General features: G+C 56.9%; 2 protein-coding genes across 7 annotated transcripts in view; one reads left to right on the top strand and one right to left on the bottom strand.

Annotated features, from left to right (window-relative positions):
- PISD (phosphatidylserine decarboxylase) overlaps positions 1 to 7,986 on the top strand; it is a 39,571-nt gene extending 31,585 nt beyond the window's left edge. For 3 of the 6 annotated variants that reach the window (XM_012471325.2, XM_012471326.3, XM_012471324.2), the window contains exons 2-8: positions 394 to 829; positions 2,900 to 3,065; positions 4,858 to 5,094; positions 5,289 to 5,427; positions 5,617 to 5,763; positions 6,049 to 6,209; positions 6,900 to 7,986. In XM_012471325.2, the coding sequence (XP_012326748.2) occupies positions 645 to 829; positions 2,900 to 3,065; positions 4,858 to 5,094; positions 5,289 to 5,427; positions 5,617 to 5,763; positions 6,049 to 6,209; positions 6,900 to 7,124 (1,260 nt within the window). In that variant the 5' untranslated portion in view covers positions 394 to 644 and the 3' untranslated portion in view covers positions 7,125 to 7,986. The remainder of the gene's footprint in view (positions 1 to 393; positions 830 to 2,899; positions 3,066 to 4,857; positions 5,095 to 5,288; positions 5,428 to 5,616; positions 5,764 to 6,048; positions 6,210 to 6,899) is intronic. The other 3 variants (XM_012471328.2, XM_064367917.1, XM_012471327.2) reach the window with 3 other exon arrangements.
- Positions 7,987 to 8,163: 177 nt separating this feature from the next.
- The window catches only part of SFI1 (SFI1 centrin binding protein), a 109,929-nt gene continuing 99,726 nt past the window's right edge, over positions 8,164 to 18,366 (bottom strand). The window contains 11 exon segments of the mRNA XM_021665674.2: positions 8,164 to 8,340; positions 8,418 to 8,529; positions 9,243 to 9,321; positions 9,444 to 9,576; positions 10,854 to 11,085; positions 11,237 to 11,341; positions 12,226 to 12,479; positions 12,556 to 12,732; positions 12,870 to 12,944; positions 14,447 to 14,521; positions 14,969 to 15,129. Of these exon segments, the coding sequence (XP_021521349.2) occupies positions 8,236 to 8,340; positions 8,418 to 8,529; positions 9,243 to 9,321; positions 9,444 to 9,576; positions 10,854 to 11,085; positions 11,237 to 11,341; positions 12,226 to 12,479; positions 12,556 to 12,732; positions 12,870 to 12,944; positions 14,447 to 14,521; positions 14,969 to 15,129 (1,508 nt within the window). The 3' untranslated portion in view covers positions 8,164 to 8,235.

Raw genomic sequence — 18,366 nt, 5'->3', positions numbered from 1 at the left:
TAACCTGAATCGAAAATGGGTCAGATCCTGGTGAGGGAGGGGCCAAACCACAGACCGGTGTACCCGGCACAGGGCCTGGGCCTGGAGCACAGGGCTCAGGTTCCCACCTTGTGTGTTTGGAGCCGAGAGGTGCCTGGCAGCAGTGGCTGGTCCCTTCCTTGTCATGGCTCACTGGATCAGGCAGCCCGAGGGCCTTGCCCCACTGCTGCTCCCCAGGCCAGCTGAGGAAGAGGATGAGCAGTGCAGGCTGGCTCAGCCCCAGGCAGCAGGGACAATGCAGGTTGCCAGGCCTGGGTACAGTGGGCTTGAGTGCAGGGGCTTTTGCACTGGGCTGCAAGCCCTGAGCAGGTGACCTGAGCAGGTGTGTGACCAGTGCCTGTCTGTCTGCAATAGCCCTGACCCTCTAACCTGCACCCTGTGAGCCACCGAGACTGAACCAATCCCAGGAAGCGGCGCCACCAACCCGCCTCATGGAGGCAGAGGCCCTGGAGCCGTGACAGCACAGGAGATCCTCTGGCTCCAGGGAAGGGGAGGAAAGAGGAAAACAAAGGGAGTGAGCGAGTGAGCCTCGCCCCGCCCTCCCTGCGCCGGCCCATGATGTGTCAGTCAGAGGCGAGGCGAGGACCAGAGCTCCGTGCGGCGAAATGGTGAGATGCTGCCCACCGCGCCCTAACCCCACGGCTCCCCGCCATGACCTCCGGAAGGTCAGAGTTCACATCCAGCGGCCTCGAAGTGGAGGTGGCGGCAAGGGGACTGGTGGCCAGCCCCCGAGGCTGGAGGGGCCTGGCCTGGAGGGCCTGAGCGCCCTGAGTCAGAGAGCCCGCTTCAGGTACCTTTGATTCCAACCAGGAGGAGGGCCCAGCAGTGGGAGGCAGCCAGTGGGCCTCAGACCTCATGCCTGTGGTCTTCCCTACCCTGGTGTTCCCAGGCCCCCTCCTCCCAACCCAGACCCTTGCCTCTGTGCCCCCCGCCCCACCCCCAGAGAGAGGTTTCCCCATCCCCCTTACTGCTGGGAGGAGGGGTGCAGCTCTTCTCGGATTGGTCCCTGCTCTTCTGCAGTGAGCAGGGCAGGTGGGAAGCCAGAGGGGAGCAGTGATTTGTCTTTGCTTGGCCCCTGCCACCTTCCTGGACCTTTTAAAAACACACTGGGGTAGAATGGGAGAGAAAGCAGGTGCCCGGGAGCTGTCGATGCAGCCGCCTCCGAACTGAGCAGGACCTCGCCGCTGGCTTGCCTCTCCCGTCTGCTCTGCTGCTGCTATCAGCTGAGATGCCGCTTTGTTCCTTGGTTTGCTCAGCAACTGGGAGAGAGGAGTCAGCTTCTCTTGAGAGCACAGTCCCAGATGGCAGCAGATTAGCCAAATGCAGTCACTTTGCAGATGAGGAAACAGGCCCGGGGACATTCTGAGTGTATGGCAGTGTGGTGTCCTGCAGGCTACCCTGGGTCTCAGGAGCATTTGCTAGGCCTAGGCATGGACAGGGTGGGGTGGGCCTTGTTTTGGCTCAGGAGGCCAGGGTTCTAATGGAAAGGCCTGTCCAGCCTGTGTGGCTGTGGTGAAGCTGAACTCCTGCTGACTGCCCTGCATTTATGCTGGGATGGTGGGGAGAGGCCTGCCCACCTTTGCAGAAAGGAGGAGCTTGGGTCGTGTGTGTGTGTGTATGTGTGTGTATGTGTGTGTGTGTCTCCCCACCTTTGCAGAAAGGAGGGACTTGGGGTGTGTACGTGTGTGTGTCCACTTTTGCAGAAAGGAGGGGGTTCGTGTGTGTCTCCACCTTTGCAGAAAGGGCTTGGGGGGTGTGTGTGTATGTCCACTTTTGCAGAAAGGAGGGGGGTCGTGCGTGTGTGTGCGTGTTCCCACCTTTGCAGAAAGGAGGAGCTTGGGTTATGTGTGTGTGTGTCCACTTTTGCAGAAAGAAGGGGGGTTCATGTGTGTGTGTCTCCACCTTTGCAGAAAGGGCTTGGGGTGTGTGTGTGTGTGTGTGTGTGTCCACTTTTGCAGAAAGGAGGGGGCTTGTGTGTGTATGTGTCCACCTTTGCTGAAAGGAGGGGGATTGTGTGTGTGTCTGTGTGTGTGTGTCTACCTTTGCTGAAAGGAGGGGCTTGGGTCGTGTATGTGTGTGTGTCTGTGTGGCCCCAGCAGAGCAGGCAGGTGGCTTGAGAGCTTGTGGTGGAGAGGTTTTGTTCACAAACCTGTGGATGGGTTTTGGAGAACCTGGGCTGTTATAGAAAGACCATGCAAATGGATGGAGCCGTAGCTGTGTGGTGGGGTGTGTGGGGGTGTAAATACTTCCTTTGAGATCTTGTCAGGTCTTGGTCCCTTAATTTAGCAGATGAGGAAACGGGGCTTGGAACCATGAAAAGAATATCCCAGATCCCGCAAAGGACGGTAGCGGAAGACTCAGCAGATGGTTACCCAGCTGGCTGGGTCATAGCTCAGCGCTACGCACTGCTGTGCCAGTGCCAGTGCCCGTGCAGTAGAGCTGACCCCTGGGGCCCACTCTCCTGGGCCGTGGAGGCTGAGAGATGCGAGGCAGGCCCTGCACCCTACTCTCCCCTCCCTGGAGGCCTCGCTGGGAGCTGCTGTGGCTGAGGTTCCCCACAGCTGGGCCTGACTCTCCTCTGTTGCAGCTGCCCCCACATTCCCAGCCTCTCCAGCTTGCTGGCGGGTGGGAGAATCTGGGAAATGAGTCTGCCATCCAGAGGCAGCCCAGCCCGACTCAGAATGGGATTGGGACAAGGTGGTATAGCCGGTGCTTGCTGGGGTCCATCACCCCACAGCGAGGCAGCTTGCTCAGGGTGGGTAGACAGGAGGGGTTCTGCCCCGGGTGCAGGTGGCAGCCTCCTGGGTCCCGCCCAGAGGCTGGCCACTGACCTGGCTGTGTGTGGACCTGTGCCCTGCAGGTTGCACTTCCCCCAGCTGGCCCTGAGGCGGAGGCTGGGGCAGCTGAGCTGCATGTCCAGACCCGCTCTGAAACTGCGCTCCTGGCCCTTGACCGTCCTGTACTACCTCCTGCCTTTCGGCGCCCTCAGACCGCTCAGCCGGGTGGGATGGAGGCCTGTGAGCAGGGTAAGTGTGCGCAGCCCCCTGTGGCTCAGACCTCCCCCTGGGCAGGCCTGAGGTTGAGGTGCTGGAGAGACCAAGGAGGAGATGGGTTGTCAGAAACATAGGTCATAGCTACATCTTCAGTGGGTCAGGGTTGCAAGGTTCATTGGTGGGCAAGGGCAGGGCAGCTTTTGAGAAGGCCACTACCTGGGCTGTGAAAGAGTGACTTCCAGGACATGCCGTGCCCTGTCCACTCCCGTAGCCTGCCTCGTGTCTGCCATTTGGGGCTCTGGTTCTGGAAGGAACCCAGTCTGGGGATTCAGAAAATTATGTCTCTTGACTTTTCTGTGTTCAGGCAAAAAAGAGCTTAGAGGTGATTTTGAGCAGAAGCCAAATTCTGGGATGCCGGAGGGGTGGTTCAGGAAAGATGGAGCCTGTTTGGGTCCCTTAGGGTAAACAGAACCCAGAAGCCTGTCCCAGGATTGTGCAAGGGAACCGGCCTGGCCCCTCCTGGTCCCTAGAGAGCTCGCTCTTGCCCTTGGCTTCCCAGGCTGGTTGGCCCCAAGGAGGAAACCTTGTTCCGGGGCCTTTGACATTCAGGTGGGTGTCATCAGAGTTCAGGGGGCATTGAGGCATCCTGGATATTAGCTCAGGCTCCAGCCTGTGCCTGGGAAGGGTCAGGGCTCACACAGCCCTTCTGCATGACTGGGCATCAGCTGAGACAGGTAAGAGCAGCTCTCTGGGAGCTGCTAATTCCTTACCTTGGAGAGGTGTTCAAAGGTGGAATAAAATCACTTTTACACCTTGGGGAGTTGGTGTCTTGGTTGTGTTTAGAGAAGCAGCAGCTGCCCATTAGAGGCAGTTTCTACAGTGGCAGCAGCACCTGAAGTTTGAGAGGCTGCCACTTCCTGGGTACATGGCCCTGCCAGAGGGCTCTGGGACCAACTAGTGGGACCCATTGCCTGTCCCCAGGCCATCGTCTGTCTTCAGCTGCTCCAGGCTTCCCTGGAGGAAGAGAGAACAGAGGGAATGACTTCCCTTTGCCTCCTGGGAGGAACCCCAGGTGCAGACGGCTTTATGTCCTGACTCAGTCACAGCAGAACACTGAACACAAGGCCAGCTGTCGGGCCAAGGTGGGGCTCAGCAGGGCTGGGCTTCTCTGACTGGCTTCGTCCAGGCCCTCAGAGTGCTGGCTGGACCTTCAGGGGCTGCAGACCCTGTGTCTGCAGCTCAGGCCCAGGTGACAGTGACAATGCAGGTCTACATCTGAAAATCCCTGATGTTGGTGCTCAGAGTGTCCTCCCTTCCTGTTAAGACAAGAGGGACATACTTTGGGCTGTAGACTTGTTTCACGCACCTGGGAGCCTCCTCCTTTCGCTAGTGGCCTGGGATATGAGCAGTGACGGGCAAGATGCCCATCACCTCACCACACGCTGTGATACTGGGGTCACCGTGGCTGGGGTCACACATCGTAGTTAAGGTCAAATCCATTTCCAACCCCTACTTTAAAAAGTAAGACTGCTGGCCATCTCTCGCTCTGGGCCTGGGGCAGTTGCTATTTGACTTCTGCATCAAATGATGAAAACCACTCGAGTTGTATGTAAACCCACCACTGTGTGGCAGGAGTTGGCAGGTGCAGTCTGGTTCCCAGTGATAAACAGCCACATCACAAAAGCAGCGTGGGGCACCTGGGCCCTGGTGGCCTTTGTGGGGTGCAGATTCTCTCCTGAAGTGGGAGGTGGGCTAATGACAGTGCTTGAGCTCTTTGGAGCTGGGGAAGTGTGGTCACCTCAGCCCCATGCCCTGTGGCCTGCAGGTGGCTTTGTACAAGTCAGTGCCGACGCGCTTGCTGTCACGGGCTTGGGGCCGCCTCAACCAGGTGGAGCTGCCACACTGGCTGCGTAGGCCTGTCTACAGCCTGTACATCTGGACCTTCGGGGTGAACATGAAAGAGGCGGCTGTGGAGGACCTGCATCACTACCGCAACCTCAGCGAGTTCTTCCGGCGCAAGCTGAAGCCACAGGCCCGGCCTGTCTGTGGCCTGCACAGTGTGGTAAGTCCTGACCTTTTCCTCCTGCAAGAAATGGGATATTTTCCTGCCTCCACAGCTGGGGACCCCCTGCCCAGCACAGCCGCCCCATCTCCAGCATATCTGGAAGGGGTAGGATGACAAGGGGAAGTGGAGGCTGTCTCCTCGGGGGAGGAGATCCTGCCGTCCCTCACACCAAGCCTCTCCTGCCCTTCTAGATCAGCCCATCGGATGGAAGGATCCTCAACTTTGGGCAGGTGAAGAACTGCGAGGTAGAGCAGGTAAAGGGGGTCACCTACTCCCTGGAGTCGTTCCTGGGCCCACGCACCTGCACAGAGGACCTGCCCTTCCCACCAGGTGGGTCACTGCACAGGCGGAGCCGGGCAGCCCTGCTGCTGTGTGTGGATTGGGAGGGAGGGGATGCTGGGGAAGGATCCAAGGCTGGCACGTGTGAGACCTCCCTGAGGTCCACGTGCAGACCATGCTCAGACTCTGTGCTGGGTGCTCACTGTGTTGGTGGCCCCCATGTCTACTCTCATTCCACAGCCACCTCGTGTGACTCCTTTAAGGACCAGCTGGTCACCCGAGAAGGGAACGAGCTCTATCACTGTGTCATTTACCTGGCTCCTGGGGACTACCACTGTTTCCACTCTCCCACCGACTGGACTGTGTCCCACCGGCGCCACTTCCCAGGTCAGCCCGGGGCCAGCGTGGGGGTGGGGGGAGCTGCCTCCGTGGGTTCACACAGAGGCTCTTGGCCTCTTGGTGTCAGGGGACCGGGCTCCCTATCAGGGTCATCAAGGCCAGGAGCTGACTGCTTTATGCAGGCTGGTTGTGGGCAGGGGACCATGGGCTCCAGCCTGCTCAGCAATTGGAATGACATTGGGCAATAGGCCATGAGTCCCTCTGGGTCTTGGCTGCCCTGGAGTGGACACACAGGCTCTGGACAGGGAGTAGCAGCGTTCCCTACCTCTGCAGGTTCCCTGATGTCAGTGAACCCTGGCATGGCTCGCTGGATCAAAGAGCTCTTCTGCCATAACGAGCGGGTGGTCCTGACGGGGGACTGGAAACATGGCTTCTTCTCACTGACAGCTGTTGGGGCCACCAACGTGGGCTCCATTCGTATTTACTTTGACCGGGTAAGCAGAATCTAGGCCCTGCGAAAGCCCAAGGGCTGGACCTCTTGGGTCTACCTGCCTTGTCTGCTGTGCAGCTAGATGTGTTGGGACTGAATTCTAAGGGGGGCCACATCTCTGGTCAGGCCTGGCTCTGCTGAGCAGCTGTCCTGAGAATGGGTTGTTCCACCTGCCGGTGGCTGAGGCCTTCCTCCTCCTTTGCACTGCTGGCTGGAGGTGGCTGGGAGAGATGAGGGAATTACCTCCCTGCCTGGCACCTGGCTTCTGTTAGGAACCATGGTTAAAGATGAGAGCGTGGAGGGAACAAAAAGGGAGTGTTGAGCTCGGAGTGGCTTGTGTTGGTTACAGCATGTGAGGTGGTCAGCACTCACAGGTCTGCCCACCACACCCACGGGGGCAGCCTTTTTGGGTCAGTTTGTGACCAATGGCCTTGGCTTCCACAGGAGCCACTTTCTCAGCACCATGCATGGAGACCACTGGGTCCTGTCCTTTCTGGACAGATCATAGCAGGTGTCAAAGCTGTGTGTGAGATCTAGCTAGACCAGGCCCACCTGGCCTTGAGATGCCATCCTCACCTCCCTTTTGGAGTTGGGTTGGGTGGTGGTGGGGCCAAGCAACAGAGGGACTCCAAACATGGGGTAACATTGCACCTCATGGCCCGGGCCCCGCTGACCCCCAGCCTATCACCCGCAGGACCTGCACACAAACAGCCCGAGGCACAGCAAAGGCTCCTACAATGACTTCAGCTTTGTGACGCACACCAACAGAGAGGGCGTCCCCATGCGCAAGGGCGAGCACCTGGGCGAGTTCAACCTGGGCTCCACCATCGTGCTCATCTTCGAGGCCCCTAAGGACTTCAATTTTCAGCTGAAAACAGGACAGAAAATCCGCTTTGGGGAGGCCCTGGGCTCCCTCTAGAGCCTCTTTCCTTGTTACGGCTGGTAAGGGATCTTTTCCAAACAGAGAGTGAGGGTCTTTTAGAGGGGAACGCCCATGAGGCCAACCAGGTGAGGGCCTGCCTTGGGGTGGGTGGGAGTCTGACCAGGTAGGACTTGGATGATTCAGCTCCTACATGTTCCAGAGGTGCAGACAGACAAGAGGGGGTGAGAGCCCGGTCCTGCCCTCAAAGCATCCCATTCCTTCCCTACAAATAAAAAGTGCAGGCTGGAATGATCTCAGTCACATTTGGAGCTTTTTAAACATTCTACAAATGAGAGACCCTGCATTCCTGACTGAACCTTCAGTTGGTCTTGTCGTTTTAAGATGACCGGTAATATCCCTTCTTGCTGCTCCTCCCCATCACCTGGGCTGTTTTCTGTTGGCCCCTTTTGTTTTTGGCCTTAACTCTCCTACTGCACAGGGTGAGGTGCCTCCTTGGCACAGACTGTGGAAGCCCTTCCCCTGCCTCCCCCACAGCCTTCATGACAACCGCTTTCTGTTCCCAAATTCACCTCATCCTGCTCTTTAGAAAAAGCAATCTTTGTGCTTGTGGCTGAATGCATCACCCTGGACTCTGCCAGTGTCTTCCGAGGACACCGATTAATGATACAGACCTTTGTAGGACCTGATGAGTGACTGTCTGGAGCTAGCCAGGTCCTCTTTGCAGCAGGCAGGTGGTGGGCCCAGCTAGGGACAGGGGAGAGTTTGTGTCCCCCTTCCCACATCCCTACATGAAATAATATGGGAAAGTTGCTGCTACGGATTCAGGGTCTGTCTTTTGGAGGCAGAGGAGCCTTGGTGGATGGTTGGTCAGTACCTGGAAAATCTGTCCCAGTGGACAGAGCCAGAGTTCATGTTGACCCTGAGGACGCTGTGAACTTCTCCTGCAGGAGAGACGTCATTGAATTTTTTCAACTGTATCAGTAGCACAGTATTTTTGTATGAAAAGTGGGAGACTTCTGAACAGTAATTCATTTAATTGCAAAACATTTTGAAATAAAAAAATAAAAGTCATAACTTTGTGCTCTGTTCCTGGAGGTGGCCTGGGGCCTCCCCACAGCCCTGCACCTGCATCCCTGGGGTGAACGTGCTAGCCCAGGGCCTGCCGCAGGGCCTGGATTCTGGCAATGCAGGCGCCAATAGGCTGGCGCTGGGCCTGGAGCTCCTCTGCCAGCTGCTGGATCTGCAGTTCCACCTGGGGCCAGGGAGGGACAGGCAGGGCTGAGAGGGAGCACAGCCTAGGGTGTCCCTGGGGATGGCCTGGGGCCTCACCTCTTCCAGCTCTTTCTGCACCTGCTGCTCTACTTCCTGGTCCTCAGGCCCAGGCTCCTCTCTGTTCAGCTCCAGCCATCTGCGCAGGCTGCTTGCTTGCCGCTGGCAGGACCTGAGGGGTAAAGATATCCACTGCCTGCCAAGATGGGTTCTTGGCAGTCTCATGGGAGCCCCCTCCGGCTCAAGGAGAGGCACCTCAGCTAATTCCGATGTGGGGATCAGGTGGAGAGAAAGGTGGTCTGGTAGGGCCCCTCCCCTGAGCTACAGGGCCCCGCTTGGGAGCCGAACACTTGTTCTTTTTCCTCTCCCAGCCTCCTCCACCCTCCCAGCAGACAGCAGCTCAGGTGGGCCTGGGCGAAAACACACTCCTTGTCCCTCTTCCTGGTGCGGAGCCAAGGATGAGGGCACCAGTCTGTTGCCCTCAAAACTCTGAGGCTGCTGCATGTTGATGGCCCCCAGACCACTGAGTGCAGCTGGCCTGTCTCCTCTGCACCTTTAATATCGGTGTTACAGTTAGTCACTGGTGACAGCATGGCCTCATCGGGTTTTGCTCAACTTCGTCATCCCGCCCTAGGAAGAGGGCCTCTGTCCACAGGTGAGGCTGACCTGGGCCTTCCTAAGCAGTACTGAGCCGGGTAGAGGGCCATGGTGGAGATGGGGTCCTTCTGGACAGCACACACTGAGGGCTCCCCACACCCCCCTGTGGCTAGACCAAGACCACCCACAGGACCCTGGCAGCTGGCCGGGGAAATGGAACCTCCCGCCCACCTTTCCAGGCAACACCTGCTCCCATGGCCAGGGCCACAGGCGTTTTGCAGGGCTCACCAGAGGTTCTGCTTGGTGGTCTGGTAGTGCAGTAGTTGTTGCTGGATCCCCTCAAGTTCAGCCTCAAGGTCCAGGCAGCCTGTGGTGACGGGAGTGAGCTGGTTTCAGACCATTTTCTTGCCTGGGACCAGGGTAAACAGCAAGTGCCAGGTCCGGGAGTGGCCTGAGTGCTTGCTGCCCTGACAGGCCCCAGGTACACACCTGCAGTTGAAAGCCCAGGCCCAGCCCTGGTGCCTGAGAAGTCCCCAGGAAGGAGTAGATGGGGGTCAGGGAAACTGGCCAGGGATGGGGGGACCTGGGGCATATGCCTAGGAGTAGCTGGCTGTGCTGACACCTGCAAAGGAAAGAAGAGTGGATGCTCAGCAGGGAAGCCAGGAGGAAGCTGGGAGGGGGCACTGCCTGCCCCTGCACACACAGCCTGCTACCGTAGGAGAAAGTCTCACAAGCACCCAAGAGCACCCTGTATCATCAGTCTGCCTCGTGCCTCCACTGCCTGAGCAGCTGTTCCTAGCCTTACCCAACCCTCCAGCCCTACAGTGAAAGGCCAGTGCTCCACAGCCTCCTCCATGCCCTCCTCTCCTGGTGAGAGCAGACTTGCCCCTTCCATCACCAGATGGGTCAAAACCCTTTCAAACCCACACCCCATTCTAGCCAGGGTCAGTGGCCTCACAGGGCCAAACTCACCACAGGAACTGGCTCCTTCCTGTCCCCTCAGCCTCATTCAGGAACCAGCATCTTTGGTGGCCTGACAGCAGCTGTCACCTCCATCACTGAACTGTCACACTCCTGGCCGTCCCTGCCCAGGCTCCCCGCTTGGAGCATTGACCCCTCTCTCCTCCCCCGTACTCTCCTCCTAGAGACTGCCACGGCTGTGCTGAGGATTCTTCTTGATCTCTGGCCCTGACCTCTCCCCTGAAGGTCAGACTCAACGTTTGCATTCTCTCAAGCTTGCATCAAGAGCCTGGTTTCAAAACAGACTCTTGATGCTTCACCCAAAACCAGTCCCCACCCCCTAGTTCCTCCTTCCAGGAACCACTGTTCCCCAAGTTATTCAAGTCAGCAGCCCAAATCAGCCTGCATTCCTTCTTTCCCCTCACTCAGCAAATCCCTCAGGGCACGTCCTGCCTTGTCTGCCTCCAAGAGAGTATCTGTCCCCTCTATGGTGACCGCTGAACCCAGGCCACCAGTATTGCTTGCCTGGACCACGTGGTCATGGTGACCACAGCCTGCACAGAAACCTGACACGGTGCTCCTGCCAGTACCCTTCCCCAACTTCCTACTCTTCTCAGATCCCAGACTACTTCTCACCGTGGCCTGCAGGACCCTGCGTGATCTGCAGCCTCTTTACTGGTCTGCAGGCAGGGGTTTTTCTTTGCTTGTCTCTGCCTAGAATATAAGCTTCAGGATGGCAGGGCCCTCGACAGGCTGTTCACTGCTGTGACCCTTGCACCTGTTACATGGTGGGTACCTACGCCTGTCAAATGGATGAGTGGCCTCCCTGTGCCAAGGTCTTCCAGAAAAACCGCGTACAGCTGTCGTATGAGAAAGAGCACCAGAGGCCAGACCAAAGAGCGGGAATGCAGTGCCCAGGCCTGCTGGTGGAAGACATACCCTGGCTGGTGCAGCCGCCCCACGGGGCATGAAGGAGGAAGGAGGCAGCAGCAGCAGCTCCGGGCCCATGCTTGCTGTTGGGGGCTGCTTTGGGCCAGGGGCACTGGACGGGGCCCCAGGCAGGGGGCTGTGTGGGACTGGTGCTGTTGGGGCCTCTGCCAGGAAGGGCTGTGTCAGGGAAGGACCTGTTGGCTGAGCCATGCCTAGGCCATGTTCCTGCAGCTTCTGAGGCCTGAGCAGAGAGAAGGCAAAAGTATAGTCAGGCCACAGGACCCTCCTCTGGGACCAAAGAACAAGGAAAGGGAGCCACCCACCCGTGGGCTGCCCAAACACAGGCCCCAGATGGAGGTGCCAGCTGCCTTTGGGGCCCCCTGACCACCTACCCCTGCCTCCTCACGGTGCCACCCCCCAGGGACCTCTGGCTCTGTGCAGGCTCCAGCAGGAAGTGTGGGCATCGCGGCTGCTTCCTCGATGAGTGGGCAGTGTTGCTGGGAAGAAACATGGGTTCTATTCCCCTGGGCTGACCAAGGGCTGCAGGCGGTCTGAGGTCTCTGTGAGATGGGGAGTCACTAGTCAGACCCTTCCAACTTTATAGGGAGACTAAAGGTCAGAGAAGGCGAGGCCAAGGTCGGCAAGTAAGCTGGGGTGGGCCTGGGCCAGAGAGCTCCCAGCAGTTCCAACAAAATGTACCTGATGCCAGGGGGTGCTTCACCCCCAGTCTCTTTTGACCTGCACAGCAACCCTGGTGAGGCAGGTGTACAGGTCGCCAGGGTCCATGTCACGGGGGAGCAGCCTGAGACATTCAGGTTTCCATCAAGGTCAGGCAGTGAGGGGCAGAGCAGGGACCAGGGCCCAGACCCCATGCACCCACCTGAGATCCCGAGGCCAAGGCTCTCAGCACTGGTTGCTGTAGGAGCCACCAGCTTCACCAGCACAGGGCAGAGCAGGTTAGGGTTTGAGACCATAGAAGGGGTGGGCAGAGGGACAGGTGCCAGCTCACACAAGAATGAGGGGCCTCTGACAAAAAACCAGGGTCTTGGCTGTGAGGGAGCAGAAGAGAGACTGGCAGGTGCAGGCAGGAGCTGAGCTTGTTTCCTTTGTCAACTAGTGTATGACTCCGAAAAAGATCATGTCAGCAGGATGGGAGAGGGCAGGAGAGAGGGTCTGGAAATCCCACTCCATTCTCTCCCTCTTGCTGTGGGAGGGACGGGATCTGGCCGACAAGAGGGGTTTCCCAGCAGCTCAGCTGTGACAAGACCATCAGCAGCCCATCCCATCCCCTGTCAGGGCCCATTTTCTCTCCCTGATATGCCATCCAAACTTCTGCCCAAGGTGGGAGCGAGGAAGACAAGGTGAGGATGGGGGTACTCACAATTCCAGGGCATGGGGCTCCCCAGCAGCCAGGCGGCTCAGAGCTCCCTGAGGCCGAGGAGCCTGTGGCCTCTTAGTCTCCAGGGTGGCATCCCCAGCCCCAGCAGCAATGCGATTGAGAAGGGTACCCTCAAACGTCACTTTTCTGCTGGGTGCAATGGGTGCCAGGGGCTGAGGCTGCCTGCCCCGGCCCAGCACCTTCTGTTTCCAGAGTGTGGCACAGTGGCGGACAGCACGGTGGAGACTGTGAGCCGCCTACAACACAGCCTCCAGTCAGCTCATGCCACACCCTGCCTGCTCCTCACAAGAAGGGGTAGGGCCCTGGACCTACCTGGACCTGCTGCTGGGCCTGCAGCTGCTGCCGAGAGGCCTTCACGCCGGCTGCAAAGCGCAGGAGCCGCATGGCACCCTCCTGGAGGAGCTGCCCCTGGTAGGCCTGGAGCGCCTGCTGCAGCCGTGCCTTCTTTCTCCTCCTTTCCAGCACAAAGGCCAGCCACGTGGCCCACACCTCCAGGGAGGGCAGGACGTGAGGCCCACGTCTCTCTGCTTAGGGCTCCCCCACAGACCAGGTGCCCTCCCTCTACCCAAGGCAGGGCTTAAGCCTGAGGGAGAGGCAGGAACGGCAGGATGCAGAGCCCTGATTACCTTTGCCTGCAATGAGAAGGCCCAGAACCACAGGGCCCGCACTGACGCCTGCTGCTCCTGCCTCCTGGCTGCCAGCTAGGGCCAGAAAGACCAGATCATTTCCCCGTCAACCCTTCAGTGAGGCCGTGCTGATAACAGGGCCCTGCCTGGCTCGTCCCTCTTGCCCCCTTCTCTAATTGAGGCTCCCCTTCCTCCACTAGGAAGGGCCAGCCCCATGCCTGGCTGTGAGGTGCTCAACACACGCTCCATATGTGGCCCAAGGAAAGACTTCTAAGAAAGGTAGCAAAGGGCTCCTGCAGGAGGATGCGTGGAGGCAGCGGGCTGAGGTCCCTGGAATGGTGGGAACGGGACAACAGGGCGGGAAGAGGGAGTTGGGGACGTGAGGTGCTGCTCTGCATGATCCCTCTTGGCTTTTTATCAAGATCCCAGCAAAGCCTTAAAACACATTTCATATTAATTTTTAGATATTATGCTTTTTTTTTTTTTTTTTGAGATGGAGTCTCACTCTGTAGCCCAGGTTGGAGTGCAGTGGTACAATCTCAGCTCACTGCAACCTCTGCCTCCTGGGTCCCAGTTCAAGCAATTCTCCTGCCTCGGCCTCCCAAGTAGTTAGGATTACAGGCATGTGCCACCATGCCCAGCGAATTTTTGTATTTCTAGTAGAGACAAGGTTTCGCCATGTTGGCCAGCCTTGTCTTGAACTCCTGACCTTGTGATCCACCCACCTTGGCTTCCCAAAGTCCTGGGATTACAGACGTGAGCCACCTTGCCTGGCTTCTTTTTTTTTGAGATGGAGTCTCATTCTGTCGCCCAGGCTGGAAGCAATCCTCTTGCCTCAGCCCTCCTAGCTGGGATTACAGGCACATGCCACCATGCCCAGCTAATTGTACTTTTAGTAGAGACGGGGTTTTGCCATGCCAGGCTGGTCTCGAACTCCTCACCTCAGGTGATCCACCCACCTCAGCCTCACAAACTGCTGGGATTACAGGCGTGAGCCACTGTGCCCGGCCTGATTTTTTTTTTTTTTAATTTAAGATAGAATCTCATTCTCATCCAGGTGGGAGTGCAGTGGCATGATCACAGCTCACTGCAACCTCGACCTCCTGGGTTCCAGCGATCCTCCTGCCTCAGCCTCTCAAATATCTGGGACCACAGGTACGCACTACCTACACCCAGCTAATTTTTATTTTGTTTTTGTAGAGCTAGGGTCTTACTATGTTGCCCAGGCTAGTCTTGAACTCCTGGGCTCAAGCGGTCCTCCTGCCTTGGCCTCCCAAAGTCCTGGGATTATAGATGTGAGCCACCATGCCTAGCCCACTGACGTATTTTTTAATACAACAGTGTAGACAAACCAGGCCTTGGAGTAACTGGTCTTATGCAGGCTACGGATGGAAGGAAGCTGATGGTGCCAAGAAATGACTGGAAGGTGGTAGAGGAAGTGGCCCTGGGGAGGGTGACAGTAAAAACACTGAACTAAAGGTATGGGCTAGAGTGACTAGAAGGTCACTCACTCTCCGGGCCTCACAAGCCAGAGGAAGGAGAAGGGAGTATGGAGGGGACATCTCCTGGGCTCCCACCTGTTGTCTCCACTGGCGGAAGCAGGTCCGGCTGAGTCTCTGTGCCAGCAGTTGGGTGCTCTGCCTGTGCAGGAGCTGGGGGAGAGCAAGTGCAGAGAGAGTGACTAGCCTAGACGGCCTGGGGTGGGTCCTGACTTAACCCAGCCTCAGGGTGAGGCTCCCAGCCCAGCCGAATGTCCTCCCATTGCCAGGGCTGCTGGATGGTGCCAGGGGTCTCCTGCACAGCCAGGGAGTCCCTAGAGGACTCTGTAGGTCCCCCAGCACCGATAAGCCGAGGGTCAGCAGGAACCAGGTTTTTCTGCTAAGCTACCTTCTCTAGGAGACAATGGATTCTGGGGCTGACAACCCCCCAGCCTCCACTAAACGCCCAGAAAGCCTCCTGTAGCCTTGTCCTACAGGACCCCAAAGCACCCACCACTCATACTGGCTGCCTGGAGAGACCCCTTCCTGAGAAATGGTCTCCGGCCTGGACACCCCTTGCCAGGCAGGGGGATCTTGGAGAGTTGCCACCGTTGTCCTCACCCTCTTCCTGAGACACCCCAGATGGTGTGTCTTCCATCGGGCCAGCCCCTCCAGCAGCAGCTGCCGGTGGTGGTGCTGGGCTGCCCTCTCCAGCTGCAGTCTCTGCTGGGCTGACCTCCAGCTGCAGTCCCACCAGCGCTGAAACCAGGTCCGGAGACAGCCTAAGGCAGATCCAAGCCAGAGTTTGCTGTTTTGTGGGATTTTCACCAGTGACTACGTAATGGTGAAGGTGCAGACAGCAGAGGTGGCTATGTGAAGATAGAATTCGGGTGTCCAGCCCACACGGTAAAACCACCACGTGTTCCATGGCCCCTCTCTAGGGACAGCTCTGGCCACCTTTGCCGACAGTGAACCCCCTGGGGAGTGGAACCAGATCTGTTTACTGCTGTGCTCCCCAAGGGCCCTCCCAGAGCCACAAGCCTGTTCACAGCCTCTAGGAGTACCAGGCGCCCCCTCAGAGTCACGTGCAAAATGCTTCTGGGCATGTGGAAGAAGACCCTCCATCTGAGGGAGGAGAAGGAGCCCCACTTGAGCTGCAGCTTGAAGGAGACGGCAGCCCGTTGTGCCAGGATGGAAACCAAGGCCTAGTCAGAGCAGTCAGACCAGCCCAAGCCAGTCCTCTGATTCCCTGGGCTCTGCAGCATGGGCCACATCCTGCATTTTGCTTTTGTGTCACCAGAGTCTCCCTTTGATGAATCTTTCTTGGGCCCTGAGAGAACTTTCTTTGTGAGACAACAGAACAGGATTGAGAGCAGGGCACAGATGCCAAGATGAGGAGCCCTCCAGGACCCACGGGAGCAGGCAGGGAAGATAGCAGACCACAAGTAGGAGGTACCCACGTTCATGCTGCCTGCTGACACCTGGGCTCTGCCCTAAATGTGTATCTACCTGTCATCTCACTGACCACAAGAGGTAGGCTCTGTTATCCCCATTTTACAGATGGAGACATTGAGACTCACAAAGGGGGCCCTGCTGGAAGCCACACAGAACCAGGTTATGACCCCCAGCCTGCACCTTCAGCACCCTGCATAATGAGTCTTGTGACACCGTCCCCTTGGTCCCTCCTCCCAGCACCCAACCACACCCTTGGCCTGCCAAGGTGTGCCTGAGACACCAAGGCCTTAAAATAAGCCAGGCAACTGTTTCCCAGCTATTTACTGTATAGCTACTATGTGTATGCTGTCTTCTTTTTTTTTTTTTTTTTTTTGAGATGGAGTCTCACTCCGTCACAAGGCCGGAGTACAGTGGCACAATCTTGGCTCACTGCAACCTCCACCTCTTGGGTTCAAGTGATTCTCATGCCTCAGCCTCCCAAGTAGTTGGGATTACAGGCACGCTCCACCACGCCCAGCTAATTTTTTTTTTTTGTATTTTTAGGAGAGACGGAGTTTCAATATGTTGGCCAGGATGGTCTCAATCTCCTGACCTCATGTTATGATCCGCCTGCCTTGGCCTCCCAAAGCACTGGGATATAGGCATGAGCCACCATGCCCAGCCCGTGTACACTATCTCGCTGCCCAGTCTCCCAAGTTCCTCGTACCATCTGTAATGGATGTGGCAATCCAAGCCTGCCACCACCTCCTTCTAAGGAAAGTCCTTCAGAAAGCAGCAGCTTCGGGCTGCACTCAAATCCGTCACCTCTAACTTTCCACCACAGCCAGGAGTGGGCACCTGACCCTTAAGGCAGCTGACCCAAACTGACCAGAAGCCAGTTTGCAGTTGCAGCTCGATGCTGCAGGGTAAGGTGCCCAAAGGGTCAGATGCAGAAGCTCCAGAACCCAAGGGCTGGCTAAACCTCTCAGCTTCTTTCTTAGTGAACTAGAAACACAGTGCTGGTTTCTGAGCTGAGGAGGAGCTCGAGGACCCAGCAGCATGTTCGTGGTATAGTAATGCAGTCACGCAGGATGGCTGACCCCAGGGTTTTGTCCCCAGGACGTGTGTTGAAACATGCTCATTAACACACATGCTTCAGTCAGAAGCAAACCAAAGCTGATTCAGTTTTGTCCTAGAGCAAACTCTATTAAACCAACCTAACAACTTGGTCAATTTCTCTGTAGGCCAATTTAAACCATTTCTAATTGTTTCCATTTTTGTTTATATTTTCATTTATTCTAAAAATGAGCTGTTCCCTTCAGAGTGTCAGATTCTCCTGACACTCTGAGACTAGAGGACCCCTAGCTGTGTTAGGAGACAGCTTCCCACGGGTGTGTCACTAGTCTGTGCATCCTGCAAGCAGGGGCAAAGACTCCTGTTCTAGACTACCTTTCCAAAGATTTTTTAAAAGCGACTGGGTTCCCGACCAGGCACAGTGGCTCACACCTGTAATCCCAGCACTTTGGGAGGCCGAGGCAGGTGAATCACCTGAGGTCAGGAGTTCGAGACCAGCCTGACCAACATGGTGAAACCCTGCTTTACTAAAAATATAAAAATTAACAGGTCATGGTGGCTCATACCTGTAATCCCAGCTACTTGGGAGGCTGAGGCAGAATTGCTTGAACCCAGGAGGAGGAGGTTGCAGTGAGCCAAGACTGCGTCACTGTACTTCAGCTTAAGCAACAGAGTGAGACTGTCTCAAAAAAAAAAGAGAGACTGGGTCTCATTTTGTCTCCCAGGCTGAAGTGCAGTGGTGTCATCACATCTCATTGCAGCCTCAAGCTCCTGGGCTCAAGTGATCCTCCCACCTCAGGATCCCGAATAGCTGGTACTACAGGTGTGCACCACAGTGCCCGGCAATCTTTCCAAAGATGTATATATAGCAGGCAGTGAGACTTCCTGAGGTCGAATTAGAAAGTGTCTGGCCCCTAAACATTCAAGGGCCCAGCTAGACAAGGAAGCAGGACCCTAACACAGTAGGGGCTGACCTGACAAGCAGCAAGGACTTTCCCATCAAAACAACCCCCTCCCCACCCACCCTGAACTCCAGTCCAGCTTCTTTTGTTTCTCTGTAGACCTCAAGCTCTAGCCTTTCATTTTAACATAAATTGGTTGGCAATCAGTTGGGAACAGATTTCTAAGATGGACTGAACAGTGCCCCCTCCAGACCTGCTGTATTCATGCCCCTGCAGGAACCTCACATTGTGACTTTATCTGGCACTAGGCTTGCTGCAGATGTAATTGGTTAGGATGGCGTCATACTCGAGTAGGGTGGACCCTTCATCCGATATGACCACAGTCCTTCTAAGGAACCCAGAGACCCAGGATGGGAACGACACGTCAAGATGGGGCAAAGACTGTGGGTCTACACGTCCAGGAAAGCCATGACCAGCAAGAAACAAGCTGGGAGAGGCAAGGGAGGACCCTCCCTAGAGCCTGGGGAGGAGCACAGCCTGGCCACAGCTTCGTCTCTGACTGCCAGGCCCTAGAACTGAGAGAGTCATTTTGTGTTGTCTGAAGCCTGC

Source organism: Aotus nancymaae, unplaced genomic scaffold (assembly GCF_030222135.1).
Source record: "Aotus nancymaae isolate 86718 unplaced genomic scaffold, 86718_ANA_hifiasm-v0.15.2.pri h1tg000076l, whole genome shotgun sequence".
Taxonomy (NCBI): Eukaryota; Metazoa; Chordata; class Mammalia; order Primates; family Aotidae; genus Aotus; species Aotus nancymaae.
The sequence above is the reverse complement of the archived record's forward strand: the minus strand, read 5'-3'. Positions and strand labels throughout refer to the sequence as shown.